A 26587-nucleotide genomic window follows, 5' to 3' on the forward strand; every position below is an offset into this window, starting at 1 on the left:
ATTTGGGCTTTTTAAAAAAATCATGGATTTCATGTAGTCTACCTACCTCCAACTTCTTCATTCACTGAGAATGCAAACAATATATCAATTGTGTGAAATCATGCAAAACATTTCCATATTTGCCATATTTCATAAAAAGCAAGAAAAATAAAATGAAAAAATTATAATTTGATTTGAATTCAAAGTTTATCAGTTTTCTCTCTAGAGCTGGATAACATGTTTTCATCATGAGTCTTCAGGAAATGTATTAGATCATTGTCTTGATCAGAGTCATCAAGTCTTTCACAGATTATCATCATTATAACATTGCTGTTACTGTGTACAGTTTTCCTTATTCTCTTTACTTTTTATCAGTTCATATTATTCTTTTCAGTTTTTTTCTGAAAGTAACCTATTCATCATTTCTTATAGTATGGTAGTATTCTACAACAATCATAAATCACAACTTTTTTGGCCATTTCCCAAATGATGCTTTACTTTTCAACTGTTGGTCAGCACAAAAAGAGGGAGGAGCTAAAATAATTTCATACAAATTTGGCGTTTTACTTTTTTTTAAATTTCCTTGGGATGCAAACCTTGAAGAGATATTGCTGGGTTATAGGATATGCACAGTTTTATACCTATTTGGGCATAATTCCTAATTGTTTTCCAGAGTAGTTAGACCAGTTCACAACTAAATCAGCAGTTCATTAGTATACTTAATTTCCCTTCATCCCCTTAAGCATTATTCATTTTTGATAGGTATGAGGTGGTACCTCAGAGTTGTTTTAATATGCATTTCTCTAATCAATATCATTTAAAACATTTTTCACTTAAATACTGATAGCTTTGGTTTTTTTTTTTTAACTTAATAGTAGTTTATTTTTTCCAATTACATGAAAAGATAATTATCAACATTCATTTTTATAAGATTTTGAGTTCCAACATTATTTCTCCCTCTCTCCCTCTTCTATTCCCCCCCCCAAACAGCAAGCTATCTGATATAGGTTATATGTATACAGTCATATTAAACATATTTCCATATCAGTCATATTGTGAAAGAAGAATCAGAACAAGAAGGAAAAACCACAAGAAAGGGGGAAAAAAAAGTGAAAATGGCATGTTTTGATCTGCATTCAGACTCCATAGTTTTTCCTCTGGATGTGGATAACATATTGCATTATGAGTCTCTTTTAATTGTCTTGGAGGGTTGCATTGCTGAGAAGAGCCATCTATCATAATTGATCATCACACAATGTTGCTGTTACCATTTACTCTATTTTCCAGATTTTGCTCACTTCACTTATAATCAGTTGATATAAATCTTTCCAGGTTTTTCTGAAATCTGTATATTCATCACTTTTTTACAGCATAATAGTATTCCATTAATGCATATACCATAACTCATTCAATCATTCTCCAATTAAAAGGCATCCCCTTAATTTCTAATTCTTTGCTACCAAAAGAAGAACTGATATAACTTTGATTTCTAAATTGCTTGTTTATATCCTTTGGTCATTTATCAGTTGGGGAATGGCTCTTATTTTTATAAGTTTGTTTCAGTTCTATTCACAGAATATATTTGAGAAATGAGGTCTTTTTATCAGAAAAACTTATCCTTATTTTTTATATTAATTTATTGTCTATGGTATCTTTTAGCAAAGTATACTTCTCTGATTATCTCTTTTAGCTGGGTTTATTTTTGCTTTTGCTTTGTCTGAAATCATGATTGCTATCCTGAACCATTTGTTTACTGATTTTTATTTGTTTTTTAACTTCAGCTAAAGCATATTAGATTCAATTCCAGCCCTTAATTTTAACTTTGCATTTGTCTTTCTGTTTCAAACGTGTACTTGAAAACAACATATTGCTAGATTCTGGTTTCTAATTATTCTGTTATCTCCTATTTTACGGGTGATTTTGTCCCATTCACATTCACAGTTATGATTATTGTGTATTATCCTCCATCTCATTGTCTTCTGTTTCTTCCCTTTTCTCTTTATATCCTTGTCCCTTGCTAAAAGTTTATCTTGCTTCTATTCACTGCCTTCTCTTAATCATACCTTCCCTCCGTCCCCCTTCCCATTTCCTCAGTGGGTAAGTGATATTTCTATATAAAACTGAGGATGTACATATATTCTTCATTTTTTGAATCATTTACAATGAGAATGAGTTTCAAGCATTGCCTGCCATCCTCACCTATTTCTTGGAGAAAAGATATTCCTTGTGGGCCTCTCTTATGTGAGAAAAATTTCCCCATTCTACCTTTCTCTTCTTCCTTCTCCCAGTGTATTTGTCTTTTTCACCCCTTAATTTTTTAGGGAAGATGATTCCAACATAATTGATTCATACCTATGCTTTTGTTTGTGCAAATTCCTCTTAACTGCACTAATAAGATAAAGCTCTTAGGAGTCACAAGTCTTCCCATGTGGGAATGCAAAGTTTGATTTTGAGTTTCCTTTATAATTTCTCTTTTATGTTTATCTTTTTATGCTTCTTGTGAGTCTCAAGGGGAAGACCTGGGTAGTGGTGGCCTGGGGGCATTAGGAAACATAAATTGGCTATGAGAAATAAAGACCTTGTATTTAGTAATCATGAATTTATAGTGGGCTAAATCAATATTGCTTTATAATATAATGTAGCATCTCAGAAATAGAATGGGAGAGTATATGGAACTTGAGAAACAGCACTGTTTCTTGAGTCAGATGACTTAGATTCAAATCCCAACTCTAACACCTTTTAACTTTGTGATCTCAGCAAGTCGCTTAACCTTCCTGGGCCTCAATTTCTGCCTCTATAAAATGTGAGATAAGAGATCAGGCCATATAGCTTGTGAGGTCTTATCAAGATTTGAATTTATTTTTCTATGACCCTTTCTTTTCTCATTGCTTGCTTTCTACAACAGAAAGCACCAAGTGTCTTTCCAAGAGCATTGCTAATAGTCATCCTGAATCTAGATTCATGATAAAAACAGGGCATTAGAAAGGGTTTTGACATCTTACTATAATATATACCTGGCATGTCTCAGGCACTTAATAGGTGCCTTTTTTTTTCTTACCAATGCTGATTCCATGATTAATAATGATGCAATATTTTTTTCCATTTTCTCCTTTTATATTTATTGTTATGGGATTTTATCTATAAAGACAGCTGCTCATACAGTATGTATATATCTATGTGTGTGTATATGTATGTATATATAGATATATACATACATATACACACACATAGATATACCTACATATATATAATAAGCTTTGTCCCCATTTCCCCCCAAATTGTTTAAGATCAACAAATAATAATTATGGCACAAAATCATTTATTTTCTCAAGACTGTAATTAAAAAGACTTCTATCTCAGTCTCTAAAGTCTCTCTAAAGTATATTTTGTTATATATGAAACAGAGAAGCAAATGATTCATTAAGGAAAAATCCCTAGGTGGCTTCATCCATAAAGTACTGGCCTTGGAATTAGGAAAACCTGAGTTCAACTACTGTCTCAGACACTTTCTATGTGACCTCTCCCAGCTTTAGTTTTCTCATCTATAAAATGGGTATAATATTCATCTTAGGGTTTTGTTGTAGGATTCAAATGAGAAAGTAAACATAAAGTGCTTCGTATATTTATTATTATTTTAAAAAGTTCTTGACAACATGACCAGTGAATGAATACTGAACTGCGAATTGATTGGAGCACCTATAATCATTATATTCATTAACAATATGGCAATTCTTTTTAGGTGTAGACTCCTAACAAACACAGATGATGCCCACATAAACATTCTTGATTTCAGACTATTGTTTGTTTACTAATGAAACTATCTCAGACAATATCTTAATAAGAAAGTCATTTGTGACAATTTTATCCTCAATTTTTCAAATAAACACAGACCATCTAAGAAAAGAAAAGCTAAATGACTCCCATGTTGCTGGAAAGAATTCTTAGAGTAAGTTTTACCATGTTAGTAGACAATGTAGATAGAGCTCTTAGAATTACTGTGCCAGCATTCGGCAGCATAGACAGGTAGGTGAGGTGTAAAAATTGTTAGTGGAGAATTAATGAATTAACAGTACAATGGCATCATAATTTTCCTTGGCTTGATGGACAATAAGAAGTAGGCTATTATAAATGCTACAATGATCTTCCAAATAAACTGGCTTTCTAAAGAAGAAAATTCTTTCTGTTTTTAAAAATTTAAATAGTTAATGTTTTCTAGTGTGTGTGTACATATGAGTAAGCATACAAATGGGTATATGGTCTAAAATTGTATTTAGATGTGTAAGTGCTGAAAAGGCTTCAAGGATGGACTTAGATATTAATGGACTATGTGGCATGTATACCAGTCAAAGTTAGGAGATACTTGCCACTAAGTTGACTTTAGGATAATGAATTTTTGGGTCATAGCAACTCCCAAGACTCATCTATGAATCTCTAACAAGACTGTGATCTACTCTGCTGACAATTCTTATGCTGATGAATTAACAGATTACTGAAAGGTGAAAGTACACATGTGAATTCAGAATAGTGTGATGGAGAATTAGCCAAGGAGATGGAGACATGAGTTACAACTCCGTTTTTCATATATACTGACTCAACAATGCTAGGAAAGCCATTTAATCTCTCATTGTACCTACCAGCCAGCTCTGAAAGTCTTGGTGAATGTTCAAATGGGTGGACAGAATAATGGAAGAGAAAATAGTTGAATCTGCAGGGATTTCTAATATGACAGTTCAAATACTCAGAATGATGATTAAATTAAAAAAAAAACATGCCAGGCAACCACAATGACATCTTTATTGAACAGTCTTCTATGTTAAAGAAAATAATGTATATATTCACATACAGAGCTTCTGGATATCATATTTGAAACTGTCCTGACAAGTTTAATTGAAATTCTTCACTAAGAATGAATATTCAAAGAATTTCAGACATTCAAAGAACTGTACATATTTCATACAGACCCCATGTAAATATTTGGAGTGAAGAATAATAAAAGCCCTGGGATGAAAGTTAACCTGGAATTTGAGGAACAAATAGACAGAATCAGCCCTGGTGAGATATTGGTTCTTCACACCAAGGCCTTTAAGGAAGAACAGTCTGGGATGGAATCAGAAGAGGTGGATCCCTGGAGCCACATAGTAATCTTCCAAGAAAAGGGGGTCAGGATTTGCAAAGTAATTTGTAATGCACAGTGGAGTTTGGGGACACTAGGGAGAACTCCCTATTGCACTTAGGTTACTGCCCCTATGTATATTTCTGGGTCCCAGGACCAAAGCCCATAATCACTGCAGGCTTTCATGACAACTCCACTTAGAGATAAAATTTGGAAGTAGACTAGGTCTTCCCCTCAACTCAGATCCATTTTTTTCTGGAAAGTATCTGTGATCTCTGACAGCCTGAGTCACCACAATATGCTTTTTAAATTAGGAGATATTTTAAAGTACAAAGATGTCTTCAGAAAAATTCAGGAAACAGTTTAATGAAAAAAATTAAATGAAAATTATTTTCTTATTTTAAAAATGTTCAAAAATGAATGTCTTTAAAAATGATAAAGTGGGAAGACATCTTGAGTAAATGATTGACATCCTGAGGGATGAGAGGGCCCAGGGCAGCCTCCACAGTCCTAATGTCATGAAAATAGTTCAGGAATGCTTATTTCCCATATCAAAAAAAGAAAAAGATTAAAGGTTGGCTTCTAAAAGAAATAACTTTAGGAATTCTATTTCAAACACTGGTTAGAAATGGCTGTTTATTTTTTTTCAATCTTTTTTTTTAATACCCAGTGACCAATAATATCTCATCTTCTCTATTAAAAATTGTAAGATCCAGGAGAGCAGATAATATAATATTTTTTATCTTTGCACCTGCCCCTCACTCCAAATGCTGTGTGTTTAATAAATCTTGTATTTTGAGCTTAATATAATAAAAATAAACATGTTCATTATTTCTTAATCAAAAAGAAAATAAATCAATCCAATGGAAGTGTTAGTGTTCCCAAGTGAGTCCTGCTATATTAAGGATGCCCAATGAAAAATTTAATAACAAAAATATAAGAAATGGACCATGGTCCTGAAGAAGATTGGTTTATGCCAAGGAAGAAAAGGAGAGTTGTCCCTTTGGTGTGGCAGAGAATGACTTTTGGCCCTTCCAGACTCTTGGGCAGCATTAACTCTTGTTCAAATACGCAGATGCTTCTCCATGTGAAACAAGTTGCCTTACCTCAGTCTTTCTTATCTTTGCACTTCCTCTTTCTGCCTGTTTATCTCCTAGAATATTGGTCTACTTCTCCTGTATAGTCATGGAATCGGTCTGTTTTAGTATTCAGTGACTCACAATGACCCACTAGGATTTTTTTTCTGTACTAAAGGGCTAGCTGGAGCTCTGGGAAGTCAGGCTCAGCATACATCTGTGAGGAAGTATTTGTAAAAGGTACTCATTGCCTGCACCAGCAAGCCTAGTAAGCAAACCATACTGCAAAAATGAAAACTAATATACACAATTTGCATTTCTTTAAAAACAAATCCAAACCCGAACCAACTTTCCATTGAGCCCAGAGTGTGTCACTTCTTAGGCTAGCATTTTGCTAACAAGGATGAACGTTGCATGCTCTTATCTCCTTCTTGTCTTTGCAGCTAGTAAACTGGGAGCTTTTAAATCTCTTCTTTACGGTCATGTAGCGCTCCTGAATCCCACCCCCGCAAAGTTTGGTGCATTCTGACCAAGCAGTCCATGGACGCATCCTACAGCCTAAAACAGAGAGAAGCAGTTATTGAGACATTCTGGTAACGTTCCCAGGACCCGTTCAGTAAATCTCACGGCTAAACTTCGGTAATCAGTGAATGTTTCATAACAATTGTAAGGGATATTGGGTATTTGTGCTAGTGGGAAGAGTACTAGGTTCAAATCCTACTTCAGATGTGATCTGTGTGACTTTGGCTAAGTCAATTAAACTCTGACACTCAGTTTTCCTGCTTAATTAAATGATAGAACTGGAATATACAATTTCTTCCAACTCTAAATTTTATATGTGATTCTAGGCTTCTGTCACAATGATTTATTTAATCCACTGATAGTTTCCTCACTAGGGATTAAAATAATCATAAAGTAAGATCTTGGGTGCCATTGAACCCAACTACTTCTCTGTGTAATGGAAGGACTAAATGCAGCAGGGATTTATAGGTAGATCTAAAATGTCTCACTCCATATCTCATGGTGACTGGGTTTATACCTTTGAGATAGTAGGACTTTTGCTGATAGTTGATTGATGTCTCCTTTGATCTCTCCCCTTCAAGAGAGGGTATTGGGCTGGAATTAGTTCTATATTACAATCAGATATTTGAAGTCTAGGGTCACTCAGTCAACTAGCATTAATTAAGCACCTACTGTTTGCCAGGCCCTGTATCAAACACTGAGGATAAAAAGACAAAAGCATCCCTGTTCTCAAAGAGTTTACTAAATAATGGAGGAAATAACATGTAAACAATTATATAGACACAAGATACATAGAGGATAAATTGGAGACAATCGATAGGGAGAAGGTATTATCATTAAAAGGGAACAGGAAAGGCTTCTTGTAGCAGGTGGGATTCTGGCTGAGACTTGGAGGAAGAAGGCAGGGATAAGGAGGGACAGCAAGGAAATAATCCTTTTTGGGGAGTCAAAATAAGAGCTACTTTCCCTTTCTTTCATGGGAAGGGGAATAGTTCCATCAAGACTTAGAGATTAAAAGTCAGCTTTATCTTGACTGGTTTAATTTCTTCTCTCTTTAAACTTATTACACAAAAGATAATCACAGATGATAAAGAAATATTTATGAAATCAGACAAGCAAAAACAGTAATGAGGACAAAAATACTGGCTTAAGTGATAGAATACATGTGTTAAAGGGTTTTGTGACCCAGTATAATTTAGGAGACAATTATCTTACTGGAGGGGTTCTCTCTGGGGGTGTAGATGCTGGCATTCATAGACTTGTTGGGGTTGTTTCCTCCACATATTTGGGTCTCATGGGTCTTCTGTTCATTAATTGAAGTCTAATTCTTGCTTCTCTTTGCCCTATATCTTTTCCTCTGCTTTTTTTTTTTTTCTGTTAGAGGTCTATCAGATCATCAGTGTCACATTTCCTGAGATCCAGAGTGTCCTTACAAAGCACTTGCAAGAGTGGGGCTATGTGTATAAGGCCATAGAAATGAGAGAGAGAATTCTGATCTTCAGGAACCATTTGACATAAAAAATATACTTTACAAATCCTGTTTTTACTTTCAGTTTTTAAACTATGTCCTCCTCATTTTATAGATGAGGCAAGCAAGGAGTCAGAGAGAAATGATGTCACTTGTCTAGAGTCACATAGCTCATAAGTGTGCAAATCAGGATTTCAATCCAGATTTCCCTTCCTCCAAATATAGTGTCCTATCTATTCTTTCTGTATTATGTTGTTACCTAATAAGAACATATTTACTCTGTGAAATAGCTTTAGGAACACAGGAATAAAGTGAATGATTATTTAAAATATTTTTGAGATTCAGAAGCCTTTTTTTTTTGCGATGGGAATATGAGTCAAGGGAATAAAAGTACTAGAAATTATCTTCAAATGAAGAATATGGTTTATAAAGAGAGATGTCTGGGGAAGGTGTGATCTTAAATACTTTTTAATATATTAGCAATAAAGCAGAAAGAGCTCAGGAAATGAAGTCCAGAAGACATGTATTTGAATTCCAGATCTGTTACTTACTAGCTATGTGACCTTGCATCAGGGCCTCAGTGTCCTAAAGTGTAAAACACACAGGTGGGAATATGACTTTTTATGTTCCCTCCTAATCAAAGGCTGGTGTCCTATGCTTCTTTTAAGCTTCTTTTTTGACTTTAAAGGTGGAACAATAGCTGAGGTAGTATCTTTGGGGGTCCATTTTGGGGATGCTATCTATTGCTTTTCTATAACAATGAGCTGGTAAGAACAAGTACTGGCAATTGTGTAGAGGGGAGTGCGCCTTTAGTTGGGACTGGTTGTGTCTTCCTGTGGAGAGGGCGGGATGGCTATTGGAAATATTAAGAGGATTATGGGAGGAATTTACTAAGTGGTACGGTGAATACAACACCTAGTTTGGAGTCAGAAGATCTGAATTCAAATCCGACCTCAAACATTTACTAGCTATATGAGCCTGACTAAGTCAACTTAATTTTTGTTTCTGTGAGTTCTCATTTGTTAAATGGGGATAATAATAGCATTTACCTTCCAGGTAAATCTGTAAAGTGCACAGCACATAATAAGCTCTCTATATATTAGTTATTATCATTATTCCTTTTTGTTTTTCGGGGCCATTGGGTTAAGTGACTTGCCCAGTGTCACATAGCTAGTAAGTGTTTGAGGCTGGATTTGAGTTTAGGGCTTCCTGACACAGGACTGGGTACCCTATTCATTGTGTTATCTAACTGCCCTTTATTATTATTATTCCTAAGGCATCTGTGGGGACCTATTCATGAGCACTTTTGGAGCCTTTTATCTCCTCATCTCTACCTCCTGGCTTCTTTTGGGTCTCAGCTAAAATTCCACTTTTGGCGAGAAGATTTCCAAAGCTTTCTTTCCCTTTGAGGCTGCCCTCAAGTTTATGTATCTATATCTATAGTTTGTATATTATGTAATATATTTGTTTGCATAATGTTTCTTCTATTACACTGTGAACTCCTTAGAATAGGGACTCTTACTTTACTTTTTTTTTTAAATCACCAATGCTTGGTACATATAAGGCACTTAATAAGTACCAATTGACTGACTCTACTGAGCTTTCCCAATGGCAATTCTGGGTGAGCAACAATATAAATAAGAAAGTTGGGGGACAAGATACAGACAGACAAGGCAGAATTTTGTAATTTTAGGCAGCAAGGACCTAAACTGAAATCCTACTGTAGACATTTACTGTCTTTATGATACTGAGCAAGTCATTTAAGTTCTCAAGCCACAATTTCCTCAACTGAAAGATGGAGTTAATGATTACATCTATTTCCAATAGTTAGTATGAGGATAATGGAGAAAACATATATAATGTTTTGCAAGTCTTCATGTGCTGTGCATATGCTCACTATTGCAATAGTCTCCCAGATCATACCTGTTCTGATTAAGCACAGAATGCTAACCCATGGATGACACAATGGATAGAGTACTGAGCTTGGAGTCAGGAGAACTCATTTTCCTATGTTCAAATCCAGCCTCAGACACTTACTATCTGTGTGACCCTGGGCAAGTCATTTAACTCTGTTTATCTCAGTTTCCTCATCTATAACATGAGCCAGGGAAGGAAATGGCATAGCACTGAAATAGTTCTGCCAAGAAAACAAAGCTAAGTTGTGTTTAGCATTGTACAAGGGAATGAGAATGGGCTCTGGAGTAAGAAGACCTACATTTAAATCCCAGATTTCATGCTTGCAACCTATATAACTTCGGCAAGGAATTAAACCATTCTGGGCTTCAGTTTTCTCATCTGTAAAATGCGTGGTTTGAAGATAGGATTAAATAGGCTCTAAGATCCATTCCAGCTCCATCATCCTATGTAACTTCTTAGACACAAATACAATACATTACTTTTTCACTATTACTTAAATAATGTTATATATAATTTATTTTTAAGTCACAATGCCCGTTAATTGTGGGATTTAATGTTATCTCCCCTTTCAACTAGCTTCATCTCCAAGGCTTGGACCCTGTGTTGCCTTTGGTTCAGTGAGGGGTCCATAAACTTGCTACTATAACTAAATTTCTATTGTTTTCTCTGGATTGTTTCACCCTGAGAAAGCTCATCCCAGTGATACTTCGAATCATTTAGCCCAAATCCTTTAACACTTTTGAAAAGAATGGCATTTTGGCAGCCAGCCATTGAGGATAACAGGGATCTCCAGGGGCTCTGAGCAAGAAAGGTCTGGGGAGCCACTCTGGAGCAGAAAAGAAACACAAACAATAACAAAACCTTTGAGATTTTTTTTGTTAAAAATTAGGATTCACAATCCAGAAGGAAATCCCAGTTTAACATTGCTGTTGTTAAGATTTGGATTGCCTATGTTTCTTTCCTTTATATGCTTTATGGTCCAGCCAAAATAGCCCTCTTGGTGTTCCATACCTAGGACTTATTTTATGTTGCTGTTCAGTCGTGTCTGACTCTTTCTGACTTCATTTGGGGTTTTCTTGGCAAAAATACTGGAATTACTTGGATTTCCTTCTCCAGTTCATTTTACAGATGAGGAAACTGAGATACACAGAAACTAAGTGTCTGAAGTCACATTTGAACTCAGATCTTCCTGACTCCAGGCCTGTCATTCTTCTATCCACTGAACCAACACCCTTTTTATGGGCTTCATGGTCCAGTCAAACTAGCCAATTTGTTTTTTTTTTTTTTTTTCAATACATTATCTCCTCTCCCATTCCTGGGATTTATTGTTTCCTCATTTTAGCCTCTTAAAATTGCCAGTTTCCCTTAAACTCAATTATTTATATGAAGTCCTTCCTGATTCCTTCAGTATTTCATTTCTCAGTAGACTGTAAGCTTCCTGAGGGCAGGAACTTTTTCTTTCTTTCTTTCTTCTTTTTTAAACTTCATATTCCCAATGCTTAGCACAGTATATTGTGCCTAGCAGCTACCTAAAAATTATATATTATTAATTGATAAACCACAAAATCTTCTGTCTCAAAAGGAATTCTCCTTTATAAGACAAAGCCTACAGACTGGCCCTATCATTAAAGAAACATACCTGGGTATTGCTCACCATCAGACTCTTCTTTGAGGGGTTCACTTCTCCTGTTTTCACGGACCTCTCTCCAGCGCATTTTCTGGATCAATGGGTTTCGCAAGCATTTCCTGATTCGACATTTTTTTCGTTGCACGGTTTCTGGACAGAGAGCTCCTCCAAATTGAGGCTCCATTTTAATCATCCGGGTCCTAATCATATGGCCTTTCCCACATGACTTATTACATTCAGACCACTGGGACCATTCAGTGAGCTCACAGTCAATAGCTGGCAAAGGAGGAAAGCAAAAGTTATCAGTGGACTTTGATCCTTACTATTTCTAGTGCATTTCTTCAGTAAATACCAATAATTGATCTTGTGTGACATGCTTAAGATTCTGAATGTGTCTTTTAGCCACAGAAATCAGATGACATCCTAAAGCAATTGCATATCTTTCTAAGAATATGCTTACATTTCTTACAAGGGATTTATTTTCTGTTTTTAATTCTGTTTTAATTGCCAAAAAAGGAAAGAAAAAAAAAAGACCATTGAAAAGGGGTATCAAATAATGATTCATGGTTTAAAGAAAGAAAACAATCTAAATGGCCTCCTACTTATTTACAAAACAGTACAGAGCATGCTTGATTCCTGGCACATAGTAGGGGCTAAATAATTGCTTGCTGATTGATTACTGCCACGCAGTATTAGATCCCTGATTCAGCTGCCCAACTTATGCTTATTGAAGAGCATATATATGTGTGTTGTAGCAGGACCAGCATGATATCTGCAGCTGGAGGAATTTTGGCAAAATCAAGAAAATGTACCACTTTTGTATTTGACCTTTGTTGTTGCTCCTTCATTCACAAAGGAGATCAAAGCCATCAGAAGGGTCATGTCACTGAATGGTACTCAACCTTTACACAATTAAAGATTGGCTGTATTCTTTAAGAACCCTTTTAAATCTCACTAAGGGCTACATTTTTCAGATGAGAGAGGAAGAAGAAAAGACGGAGGGGAGAAGAACCAGACAAACCCAGGGACCTGTGGACACAATGCAGAAACTCAGTTCCCTGAACTTACGGCACTCTGGCAGCATGCACTTCTCCAGCTGCTCCAGCTCTTCATTACAGTCTCCAAGTTCAGCAAGAGATTTCAACATCCTCTGGCGGGTTCTCATTCCCTTTCCGCAGGTCACACTGCAGTCACTCCATTCGGACCATGCAGACAGCAAGCAAGGGATGGTATCTAGCCCAAGAGCCAGTTGTTAACAGTAAGAATAAACTTTTTGATGTACCTTTCCCTGATCCTTAACTTCTGACTGCTTTAAAATATCCTAAAAGGTATCTACACATAAATTAATTGACTGAAGTAATGGCTCAAATGGTAAGTTTGATCAAAAATTGACACTGATATAAGAAGTTATACAATATATCAGTTTTATATTCACTGTTAGGGAAGTTTCTCCTTTCTTCATCCCATTCTACTGTATCAGGTAACTACAAATGTGTCATTAGCATCTAAAACAGTTGAGGGAAGGGGTTAGTTCAATAGAACATTCAGCAGGGTGGTAACTATGATCTCAGTAAAGTCTTGATTACAAAGTATCAGATATGTTATAGAGCGATTCTTGTTCAGGTATAGCTAGGTTTAAGTGGTCCCTAAAGTCCATCTCTATTATCTCTGTGTGTGTATATATGTGTATAGATATAGATAATAGATTTTTGCATATAATTGTATTTACATGTATTGTCTCCCTAACGTATCTTTTAAGATTCTGGGAGAGGGGAGGGCAACAACTGTTTCTTTCTTGGCTTTTTATGTCTTCAATTTAATTCTAAGAGACAACTGTCAGGCAAGTCACTTAAACTCTGTGTCCCATATTATTATCAAAGACTATAAATTGCAGATAAGGTTCAACATGTTTTGGGAAAAGGTGTTTCTTTATGTGAGAATTCTATATCAGTAAAATTATAGGGCCAATCCCAATTCCTATCCCCCCATCCTTGTACAATACCTGGAAATATAGGGGCTTAATTCATGTTTATTGATTGATTTTGACCAACATTGCTCTATTTTACAAACCAACTAGCTAGCTCACTGATTAACTCAGTATAAAAAGCAAGCAAACATTTCTTTTGTAGATCATATATATGTCTCATAGACATAGATATATGACCCACAAAAGAAATGTTTGTTTGCTTTATTAATACTTTTCAAATGTCTAGAGATGTTATAATTAATAAAATATAAATTAATTTAAAAGTGTTAGCCAAGTTATGGTAGTTTTTGTTGTCAGTTCTTTCAATAAAAAGCACAAATACCATTTCACAAATTGGGATATGTCCATTTTTTAGTGTTAAGGATCTTTAAGCTCAAACATATCAGGAACTATTGGACTGTAAAACTTTTTATGACTGTAGATATAGAACTGGAGAGAATTTTAGAGCTTATATAGTCTGGCCCACACATTTTTATACCTGAGGAAATTGAAACCCAGGAAAGTTAAGTGAATTTTAAAGGTGACATAGGTAGGAAGTAGGAGAGCCAGAATTTGAAGCTAAATCCCTCTCATCTCTAAAATGTTATTTTTGCTACTTTACTTTATGCAGTTGGCTACTTCCCAAAATACAGAATATGGAGCTGTGGTACTCCCCCGAGACAAAAGACAAACTCTATTGCAGGAAGCCCATTTTCCCTGGATACTGCCCATCTGCCTGCCTGCTGGAGCCCTGAGCTACTAGCTTCACCCTGTAAAGACTTCTTGGCAGTGGAATTCTCTAGTCTTGGCTCAGGCTCCATATTTGGAGAGGAAGGCTGGCCCAAGGGATGTCTTTGGCTGATGCAACCTGTGTGGAGGGGCCAAGGGCACTTTCCTGAGCCTTCCTGGCTCTCAACAGGGGCTGATGACTCACGACACTCTGGCATCATGCACTTCTCCACCTCGCTGGTTTCTGCCTTGCACATGGAACCATCTGCTGGGCTCATCTTGATCATCCGATGTCGCTTCCTCATGCCCATCCCACAAGTGGCACTGCATTCATCCCATTCTCCCCACTCAGTTGTCAGGCAGCTGCTGGGAGCTAGGCAATTTTGTCAGAAGGAAAGAAAGAAAGGGAAGAGTTAGAGAATGTCCCCAATTAATAAATGCTCAAAGAACAAGAACAGACAATTTTCAGATGATAAAATTAAAGCCATTTATAGTTATATGAAAGAATGCTCTAAATCACTAATGATTAGGGAAATGCAAATTAAAACAACTCTGAGGTATTACCTCACACCTCTCTGATTGATTAAGATGATAGGAAAAAATAATGATAAATGTTGGAGGGGAATGTGGGAAAACTGAGATACTAATACATTGTTGGTGGAGTTGTGAACTGTTTTAATCATTCTGGAAAGTAATTTGAAACTATGCTCAATAGGCTATCAAACTGTGCACACCCTTTGACTCAGCTGTGCCAATCCTGGGTCCGTTTCCCAAGGAAATCATAAAAGAGGGAAAAGGAACCACATGTGCAAAAATGTAGCAGCTCTTTTTGTGGTAGCAAAGAATAGGAAAAGAGCTGTGGTTCATGAAGGTAATGGAATATTATTGTTCTATGAAAAATGATAAACAAACTGATTATAGTAAGGCCTGGAAAGATTTACATGAACTGATGCTGAAAAAACAAGTAGAACAAATACACAATAACAGCAAGAATGTGTGATCATCAACTATGAAAGACTTGGTTCCTTTCAGTAGTTTGGTGATCCAAAGTAATCCTCATAGACTTTGGACAAAAAAATGTCATCAGCATCTAGAAAAAGAACTATGAAGATAGAAAAAAAGAAGTGAACGTATCATGTGTTGATTTATATTCAGTTTTTTCTCTCTGTCCCATGGTTTTCCCCTTTTGTTCTGATTTTTCTCTCCTAACATGATTCATAAAGCACTATATATTAAAAATAAACTTACTACAAAAATAAACTTACTACAGAGAATGGATGTGGTTAATAAGTCCTTATGGCAGGGGTTTTTAACTTGAGGCTTCCAGACTACCCCCATCCCCCAAGAAACTCATGTATGAGATTTCATTGAGTACATGAACTCAGATGAGATAAAAAAAAAAAACTACATCTTTCCCCACTCACTCTAACTGAAATGTAGCATTTCCTTCCATTATGAATGTAGGCAACCAATATTACTGTGATAACATTCCATATACTTCATGAGACTGCCAAAAGGGGTTTCTCACATACACACACATGTTCAGAAGCCCTGCCTTAAAGTATCTGTCACAATACAGAGACGCCTTCAACCTCACACTCACAGCACTCCTCATTGACAGTACACTTCTCCGTTTCTTCTGTGGGTACATTGCATATAGACCCATCCTCAGGGAACTGTTTCACGTATCTCTCCCGGGAGCGCATCCCTATGCCACAGGAGATGCTACATGGTGACCAGGTGATCCACTCTGACATAGTGCAGGTGGAGCCATCTACAACAGAAAAAGAAACATTTAAGCAAGGGTAAGGATCTCCCAGCCATCCTTACTGTGTCTAAATCAAGGTACCACAGGTCAGATGGAACCATCAACTGCTTTGTAGGGTTTGAGGCAGGGAGGACAAGAGAGAAATGAAGCAAAAGGAAAATTCAAAGATGTGTAGACAAATAATAATCATCACCAGAAAACATGCCCCCCCCAAATATCCAGAAATGTTCTCCTGTCCTGATAAGAATAAGATGCTCATCCCACAGCCAGATTGCATCAGGGAATGAGGTTACCAAATTTAACCCCCAGCCACTCTTTGGTGATGAGAATTGGAAATACTCATATAAACAAAATACTCTGATCTCAAACCTATCATCATCATTTGCCCTTCACTGGCATATACTGGGTGGGATACTAGAACAACTAAGTCACAAACCTCAACTGAGATAAGTATCCATGACAAAGAGAATCATGATACCCGAAAGATAATTAGATAATTACAAATGCAAGAAAAATTACTGACTGGCTTGCCTTTTTGCCTGGCAGAATAATGGAAGAGATTATTAAAGGGATTATTTGTGAGTACTTAGAAAAGGAAGAAATGATAATTAAGAGTTAGCATGGCTCCAACTAAGAATAATTCATTTCATGAAGGCAATCTAAAAAGAATCCTAGAAAAACCTAAATTTTGTTGACTCGGGTCAAGAATATCAAAAAAGGATTCATAGTGCTAATAAACCTATTTTAAATTCTACTCTTTGTTGCTACCATTGCTTTTGGCTGGAGTTTGCTCAGCTTTGAATGGCCTTGGGATCATCATTCCTTCATCTTATCCTGAGCAATTCTTACCTTCGTCACTACATCCAGGACCCATGCAAGGCTGGAAGTCTTGTGTGTCTGGGCACGGGACGCTGAGGTCCAGTTGAGCTTTCAGCATCCGCTGGCGCATCCTCTTGCCTTTGTCACATGTGGATGAACTGCAGGCTGACCACGGGGACCAATTGGAATAAATACAGGTTTCAGGGGTGTCATCTGAAAAGAAGATTTAATCTTGTTAAATCCAATTTTTTTCTTTGTATCTATGTTTTCATATCATCTTTTGATAATCTGATTGATTTCATAAAATCTTTTGATTTTGTTGATGTGTTATCCCAGGGGCATAAAGGCTGATGTGGAAGCAAGATCTATTCTATGTGTTTGTGTGTGACCATTGCCTGCCAATACAATGGTGATAAAGTCACGTTTCTTTCTTGTATTTTTTTCAACATTCAACTTCCTGATCATAGATATTCTGAGCTTTCTAAAAGGGAAATATTTTAGGTTTTTTTCTTCTTGTGATCTTACATGATAAATAGAATCCAATTTAGGAATTTTCTTATTAGTAGGGCTTCCACAATTTTCATCAATGTCCTATCCAGATATTTCATTAAGGTTGTTTGAATGTGACCCTAAGTTCTTGAAGATGGGTAGTGGCTCCATCAGTGTTATGATCCTTCCTCACAATACTTTAGCACTTGCACTTTACATGTTATTTCATTTTGCCCTTGCACCAAGCCTATAAGTAAAGGGATATTATTAACATTTTTTTTACTAGCTCAGAGAAGTTGTATGACTTGCCGAAGTCATATAGTTTGATTAACAAGTACCTACAGTATACAAGGTTGCACCCAGAACTTCCTGACTGCTAACTCTGATCCAGCCCTCTGCTGATTATATAGCACTGTTTCTCTTTTTATTATTATTTTAAAAATTAAAGCTTTTTATTTTCAAAACCTATACATGGATAATTTTTCAACAAAGACCCTTGCAAAACCTTGTGTTCCAATTTTTTCCCCTCCTTTCCCCACCCCCTCCTCTAGTAGGCAAGTAATCCAATATATGTTAAACATGGCAGAAATATGTTAAATCCAATATATGCATACATATTTATACAATTAGCTTGCTGCACAAGAAAAATCAAATCAAACCAGAAAAACCAAATCTTTTTATTAAAAGAGAAGCAAAATAAAATGCAAGCAACCAATAACAAAAAGAGTGAAAATGCTATATTGTGAACCACATTCAGTTCCCACAGTCCTCTCTCTGGATATGGATGGCTCTTTTCATCACTAAACAATTGGAACTGGTTTGAATCATCTCATTGTTGAAGAGAGCCACATCCATCAGAATTAATCATCATATTATAATCTTGTTGCTATAACACTATTTCTTAAGGTTGAATATGATGGGAAAATTTTCTGCCGTAAGGACTGCAATCCACCTAATGAAAGGAATGTCTACACTGACAAAATCAAGAAGGCACAAAGCATTAAAATAACGTCCTACAAATAGTTATTGGATTCTGAAATATGAATAGCCAGGAAGGAAGCTGGTTCAGAGAGAAACTTCTAGTAGGGAAAGCATCAGTGTCCTTAAATGGGGCAATGATTTTAAATAGCATAGATACTGTTGTTCCTCATTATATGATATACAAACTAAATATTGGGTATGGGTCCTGCTGACTCCAGGCCCCTCACACTATCCACTGTTCCCATAGTTGTTAGTTATGTCCCCCTCCTCAAATTTTTTTGTGAATGTATATATGTTAATATGTATATATGTGTGCATTTATGTATGGATATATTTATACATGGATATCTAAGTACACACACACACACACACACACACAAATTTTCTTTGCTTGTATATGTTGCTGCTCTTCTCCTCAACTACACTAGAATTTAAACTTCTTGAAGGAAAGAACTGTTTCCTTTTTGCATTAGTATACCAAGGGCTAAGCCCATAATAAGCACTAAATAAATGCCTATTGAATGGATGTCATATAATGACGAATTGAATGTAAGGACTATAATTATGCCATTTTTAAAACCATGTATCCCCAGCATCAGTCTCTTGTATACCATAGGCGCTTAAGAAATACTTGGTGTATTGGATCTTCCATTCTTGTGAACACTGCCCTGGTCTAAGCCCTTAATACTGCTTCATTTCCACTATTATAACAGCTTTCTAATTGTTTTCTTCTTTTTCTGGGCTCATTTCTCTCCAAACTAACCTATGGCCAGATTAATTTTTCTTTTTCAAAATAATGCAAAGATAGTTTTCAACATTCATTCTCGCAAAACCTTGTATTCCAAATTTTTCTTTCTCCCTCCCTTACATAGTAACAGATTAATTTTTCTAAAGCACAATTCTGATCATGTCACTCTAAGGATGTGAAGGTCAAATAATAAGCATTTATTAAATACCTACTAATCACTGGAAATACAAAAATAGACAAAAGACAGTCACTATTCTGGCTTTCCTTATGGCCCACAAAGGAAAGAGCAAAGATAAATGGAAAAGAAGCTAAGATGGAGCCTCCTTAGGTAAAGACTTAAGAGGCAGGGATTAGGTAACTATGTGACAAAGGGGATAGCATGTTGGGTCAAGAGTCAGAGAAACCTGAGTTTAGATACACCATAGACACTTGTTAGCTGTGTGATTCTAGTCATCACAACTTCTGTTTGTTTCAGTTTTTCCATCTCTAAAATTGGAATAATGATAGCATCTATTTCCCAGGGTTGTGAGGATCAAATATGATAGATAATATTTGAAAATGCTTAATGTAGCATTTCATAGAGATACTTCATAAATCTTTGTTTCCTTCCTTCTTTGAACAAAGAAAAAGAAAGACTACAGAAGGAGATCCAGGAGAGTAATAGAACATCATAGGGAACAAAAGTTCTTCAAAAAGTTTACACCTAATATCTTCACTTTGGCAAAAACTATTGTCTTTTAACCATCTTGCCATCTGGCTTCTGCTTTCGGAACTGCCTAAAATTGCTCTTTCAAAGAGTACTAATTGCTTCCTAATCATCAAATTAAATGGCTTTTTATTGGTTTTAATCTTCTTTGATTTCTTTATAGCATTTGGCTCCACTGGATACCCCCCTGAATTGATACTGTCTCTTTCTTTTCAGAGCTAGTGCAGTATCCTGTCTCTTCTTACCCTTTTAAAATTCCTCATCTTTAATCATATTTACTAACTCTTCATATTCCTGAATCCTTAAGATGGGTATTTTCTAAAGTCCTGTACTTAATTTCCTTTTTCTTTCTTTCTTTCTCTTTGCGATTATAGTCAATATCATAGCTTCAATTATTACCTTTATCCAGATGACTCCTTTCAGGTCTTGACATCACTATCCCCCCAAGCATCAGAATATCTCATCCACTACAATGCCCCAAGAATTCATTAAATTCAACATGTTTAAAAAAGAATGATTACTATCCCCCCAAAAAACTGGGTATCTCAATTTTACTTTTTCTGTACGGTCCCATCAATCACTCTGTCTCCTCTAGGTACTATGAGACATAGAAAGATGTTCAGATGAAATTAAATATGTTTGATGTTTGAGGTTATCCTGGACTCTTACTTCTTTAATTCACATCTATCTGATCTGTTTCCAAGTCACAAAAATAATACCTCTTTATACAATATCTCTGCACCCAGAAATACATCTTTTTTATTACCATTGCTAATAACTTTTTACAGGTTGTCATCACCACATGCTTAGACTAAGCAATAACTTTCTAAAAGTTCCTCTTCCTCTTTCTGGTCAATTCTTCATCTCACCTGCCAGACCGAGTAATCTTCCTTAAACATAATTTTTTTTTCACATCACTTCTCTGCTCAAAAATTGTCTATGACACCTTATTCACCTATGGAGTAAAATCTTAACTGCTCTGACTGATATTTATGGTCCTCTATAATTTGACATCTCTCTGTATTTTCAGTCTTATCATATTTTGCCCCACACCATACACTGCAACCACATTCTACTATTCTGTCTCCCAAATATTTGTGCTTTACTGAGGAGTGAGTGGGTAGTGAGACATTAAGTGTATGCTATTAGAGTAATTAGGATTAAAAGGAAAGGAGATGGAACAATTTCTTGAAGGAAGAGTACAGTTGAGGGAATATTTATATGGACTAGCAAGACCTAAGCACACTTATAGTCATATGGGAAGGAACCAATGAAAACAAATTAAAGTTGTATGAGTGAGAGATGGAATGGTTGAAGGAGGAAAGTCAGCTAGAAATAGTTGTCTAAATATAGATTATAAAAATTAGCATTTAAAAATCATTTTAAGGAACTCTTTATTAGGTATCAACTGGTTCACTGATTTATTCACTCAAGAGATGCTAAATGAAAACCTACTAAATACAAAACATAATTTTGGGTGCTATAAAACATCAAAGATGTTCCTATCTTCAAGGACTTGCCAAGCTAGAAAACTTTAAGTTGGAACTTCTGAATATTTAAATATTTATATCACATATATATGTATGTGTAGGAATGTGTGTGTGTGTGTGTGTACACACAGAATTAGTTATTGTATTTAGAAGGCTTTCAATGAGAATCTCTGAATGAATTAGCGAGCCACTTGATATGTAATGAAGACTTCCTTAAAAATATTTTGTAAAATGCTAATTATTGCCTATATTATCTTTTCCATGTCATAGATTTAAAGTTTCACACTCTTAAATACCCACCTCTCTCTCTCAATAGATGACTTTGCTCCATATCATTCAACCTGAACATCCACCACACTCCTCCCCATTACAAATCATCTTTGTCCTGATCCATCCTTTCTTTTCCCCTCCTGGCTCCTTATGAAGGCAATTTTCCACTAATGTCCTCGATTCTATTTCCTCCCATCTGGTAAACAATGTGGTACAATGTAATGAACTCCAGAGTTAGAGGAACTGGGTTCAAATCCTACCTCTCATAGTTACTACTTTAGAAACTCTTAAGGTACTTCATCTCATGGTCCTCAATTTTCTTATTTGTAAAATAAAGATCTACATTGATCCTGAAGTCCCTTCTCATTCTAGACCTATGATCCCATGAGCCCAAGATTTATTTTAGGACTTTCCTCCTTTAAACATCTTATCTCTCAATAATGCACGTTCAAAATATCTATTGGTTTCTCTCTCTCTGTCTCTTTCTGTCTCTCTCTCTCTCTGTGTGTCTCTGTCCTCTCTGTCTCTCTCTGTGTCTTTCTGTCTCTTTTTCCTTCTCTCTCCCTCTCTCTCTCTCCTTCTTTCCTCTCCCTCTCTTTTTTCTTTCCCTCTCTCTGTGTGTGTGTAAACACACACACACATCACTGAGTATTAGAAACACATTTTTGTTTAGCGATATCATCACAAAGATGATATATCCAAGATACACTGGAGGGTGAAATGAACTCCATGCCTCTGTAGCAAAAATGTAATTAAACTATAAAAACAATCAGGAGTACCTTCATCTTTCTCTTCTGGAGCCAAATCAGCCACAATATCATCGATATTATCAGGCACGATGTTGCATTGTTCCCCCTGCAGAGAAAGTTTTGTTTTGAAAGTGTAAATTAAAGAAAGACATGTATTTGTTTGAAAGATAAATTAACAAACAGCTCCTAGAAGAGAATATTTTGTGCTCACTTCATAGAACCTTGTAAGGGCTCATGACATCCATAAATGAGATAAAAATCATACTCTGAAAGATAAAAAAGCGAGGAAGCTTTGTGACTATGATTTAGCATCTCGGGGGGGGGACGGTATGGGGAGAAACCATCTGGTGTTCAGTGCCCCTGGCAGCTCTGGTAGTTGCTTTTGGGACCTCTATACCTATTAATTGATATACATAATGAGCATCATGAATCACGTTCCTATAAAGTATAGTTTCTCATCTTTAATGGTACCAATTTTATGAGTTCTGATTGGCTTTTTACTAGAGTGAACCAGGAACATCTGTTCATGTTATCAGCTTAGTGAATACCAATTTTAATGGAGATATATAGAAACATTGTTTTGAGATCAAAAGAGTTTAGAGCCATCTTATACCCTATTTAGACCATATGTAGAATACTGTTATCTCCAGAGCACTGCATCTCCTCATGAGCAATGACACATATGCTCAGAGGTCACCCAAGCTGATGAGAAGAATGGATGTCATGTATCATGAGGACTGGGAAAATAATAATTCCATTTAGCATGGGGAAGAAAAGACTTAGGGAGGGTAGGGGAACTCTCTTTAATTATTTGGAGGCTATTAAATGGTAAAAATATCAGATATTTTCTTGGTCTCAGAAAGGAGAACTAAACATTCACATAAACTAAACTAAGTAAAAGTTATGTATAATTTTTTTCAAAATAAAATTTAAAAACCTTTCTAAGAATTATAGTCAGAAAATCAAATGGCTTGGCTTTGGATTGGAGAACTATTTCTAAGGCATGCTGTGGATGGAATTTAAATTTTGGGCTGGACTAGATGAAAATTGGTGTCTATTTAGTTTTTTGAGAGTTAGAACAGCTCTGGGGACAGGTAGCTGACTCGGATTATTCACTGATTTCCCAGACAGTGGAAAGCTCATCCCCATACCTTTCGTGCAATTCTCTCGATGACAACTCTTGCTACCTGAGTGATGGAACCTCCCTCAGGATCATAGAAAGGACTCTGAGGATGATCTAGACTTGTCAGAGGTCGGATTTTCTCTTGCGGAATTGTTGGTTTATTGGGTGACTGCAAAGACAAGAAGACAAAGGCCGAGGCACCAGTAAATATAAACAGATAAAGGATACAGAAGCCATTTGATTTTTACATATAAACTGGATCCAAGTGGAAGACAACAACCATAACTGGGCTGTTATTTCCCAGCACCGAAAGAGCTCAAACTCAATGTGAGTGAAATGGTTTTAGTATTTGTTCCATGAAGCACCACTGAGGGTGGAGAGGCAACAACATGAAAGGCCATTATCCAGAAGATGGCCTGCTACTTTCAATTCTCCTTTGAATTCCTTGTGTCTTCATGATTTTTTTTTTATTTAATAGCCTTTTATTTACAGGATATATGCATGAGTAACTTTACAGCATTAACAATTGCCAAACCTCTTGTTCCAATTTTTCACCTCTTACCCCCCCCACCCCCTCCTCTAGATGGCAGGATGACCAGTAGATGTTAAATATATTAAAATATAAATTAGATACACAATAAGTATACACTTCATGAAATTTTTAAAGGAAAAATGTTTCCAGCAGATATTTCTTCATGCAAATACTCAATTTTGAAGAGAAGTCAGGGAGAGAGAAAATAAATGTTAATGGGAAAAAGAATCAAAATATGATTTTTTTAACAGGGAAGGAAATCTGCATTTATATAACTTTTAATATGTACCAGGCATTGTACTTAGCTATTATTTTTAAACAAATATTGTCCTGTTTGATCCTTCCAGAAATCCTGGGAGTCAGGACTTTGCTACCTAATTTAGCATAGAAGGAAATTGAGGCAAATAAAAGTTGTGACCTGCCCTTTTGTTGTTATTTAACTGTTTTAGTCAGGCCTGACTCTTAGTGATCTCATTTAAGGTATTCTTGGCAAAGGAACTGGAGTGGTTGATCAGTACAGTTGTGTGAGTTTTTCCAGTGATGTCTGATAACAAGCAAGTGAATGAGGAGAAAGCAGATGGTAGATGGATCCAGGGTTGGGGTTTAGAAAAAGATGAGCAGGGATAGCATGAGGGGTTAAGGGACTAAAAATAAAAAACGATGTCAAGTCAGCTTAGTTAATTTTGGGATCTAGCTTTTGAATAGAAGAAATATAAGGTTATAACAAAGTGATGGTCTAAGAAAATATCAAAAAAGGAGGCTGTTAAGAGAGGAAAGGTAGATTTAGCAGGGATAAAACCAAAGGAGAAATGGAAGAACATGAAGTTTCATTGGTTAGGAAAACAACACCAATAACAAACAATGGTAGCCAAAGAGAGATAGCACATCTCACCACGAGCAGACCATTATCTCCTATCTGCTTTCTCAGCATGCCCAATTTGTCTTCTTCTTCTGACACCTGTCCCTTTCTCTTTCTGTCTTCCTTCTCATTTTTACTTTGTGGCTTCTTCAGTAGGATGGAGCCATGTTGATTTTAATGTTCAGAACTAGATTAATAAATATTCATCGAACTAAATTGAATAGTACTGGTCTTAGAGTCAGATCCATGAATCAATAAGCATTTATTAAGGCTACTCACTGTGACAGGTGTTGGGAATACAAAGAAAACTGAAATTGTCCTTGTCTATAAGTTTGCCTTCCATCGGAAAGGGACCTGTATGTGCACGAATGTTTGTGGCAGCCCTTTTTGTAGTGGCTAAAAACTGGAAACTGAATGGATGTCCATCAGTTGGAGAAGGGCTGAATAAATTGTGGTATATGAATATTATGGAATATTGCTGTTCTGTAAGAAATGACCAACAGGATGATTTCAGAAAGGCCTGGAGAGACTTACACGAACTGATGCTGAGTGAAATGAGCAGGACCAGGAGATCATTATATACTTCAACAACAATACTATATGATGACCAGTTCTGATGGACCAGGCCATCCTCAGCAACGAGATCAACCAAATCATTTCCAATGGAACAGTAATGAACTGAACCAGCTATGCCCAGAAAAAGAACTCTGGGAGATGAATAAAAACCATTACATTGAATTCCCAATCCCTATATTTAGGCACACATGCATTTTTGATTTCCTTCACAAGCTAATTGTACAATATTTCAGAGTCTGATTCTTTTTGTACAGCAAAATAACGTTTTGTCATGTATACTTATTGTGTATCTAATTTATATTTTAATGTATTTAACATCTACTGGTCATCCTGTCATCTGGGGGAGGGGGTGGGGGGGTAAGAGGTAAAAAAATTGGAACAAGAGGTTTGGCAATTGTTAATGCTGTAAAGTTACCCATGCATATATCCTGTAAATAAAAGGCTATTAAATTAAAAAAAAAAAAGAAAAAAAAAGTTTGCCTTCCATCAAAGGAGATACCAGAGACATGCATTAATTAAATAAAAAGAAAATGCAAAGTAATAATAACAGTATTTATAGAATGCATTTTACTTATATTATTTGATCCTTACAACATTCCTGGAAAGAGGGCGCTGTTATTATTACCATTTTATTGGTGAGCAAACCAAGGGTGAGAAATTATCACTTGTCCAGTATCACATAACTACTAAGAGTCTAAATTTGAACTCAGGTCTTCTTCATCCCTTGTATAATGTTCTATTCTCTGAATCACCATTTATTTATTTTTCTTTTTGCAAGTGATTGTAAAGGCTCTAGTAGCAGGGAGGGGGGAAGCAAGGAATTGAGAAAGGCTTCATATGAGAAAGCTGGGTTTAAGTCTTGACTATGCTATTTATTACCGGTATGACCTTGAGCACATCACTTCACATAGGTGAGCCTCATTCTTAAAATCTGTAAAATAGGGAGTATAATACTTGTACTGCTGAGAAGGTACTTGTGTAAATCTTGAAATATAGATGATGCCTTGTTATTAATAATATTGCCATCTTTGTTTTTGATATTCTTTGATCCTGACTTCCTCTTTTTACCCCTTCTCTCTC

The 26587-nt window shown here is 36.0% G+C and overlaps 1 protein-coding gene across 2 annotated transcripts in view; it reads right to left on the minus strand.

Annotated features, from left to right (window-relative positions):
• Positions 1–4748: 4748 nt before the first annotated feature.
• Positions 4749–26587, minus strand: part of SPON1 (spondin 1) — a 353898-nt gene continuing 332059 nt past the window's right edge. The window contains exons 9-16 of one of the 2 annotated variants that reach the window (XM_031942871.1): positions 23569–23709; positions 22448–22523; positions 17015–17197; positions 16001–16171; positions 14603–14770; positions 12771–12935; positions 11730–11978; positions 4749–6726 (exon numbers count right to left, since the gene is read on the minus strand). In XM_031942871.1, the coding sequence (XP_031798731.1) occupies positions 6563–6726; positions 11730–11978; positions 12771–12935; positions 14603–14770; positions 16001–16171; positions 17015–17197; positions 22448–22523; positions 23569–23709 (1317 nt within the window). In that variant the 3' untranslated portion in view covers positions 4749–6562. Of the gene's footprint in view, positions 6727–11714; positions 11979–12770; positions 12936–14602; positions 14771–16000; positions 16172–17014; positions 17198–22447; positions 22524–23568; positions 23710–26587 lie in introns of both variants that reach the window. The other variant, XM_003773516.4, reaches the window with a different exon arrangement.

Source organism: Sarcophilus harrisii, chromosome 6, assembly GCF_902635505.1.
Source record: "Sarcophilus harrisii chromosome 6, mSarHar1.11, whole genome shotgun sequence".
Lineage (NCBI taxonomy): Eukaryota > Metazoa > Chordata > Mammalia > Dasyuromorphia > Dasyuridae > Sarcophilus > Sarcophilus harrisii.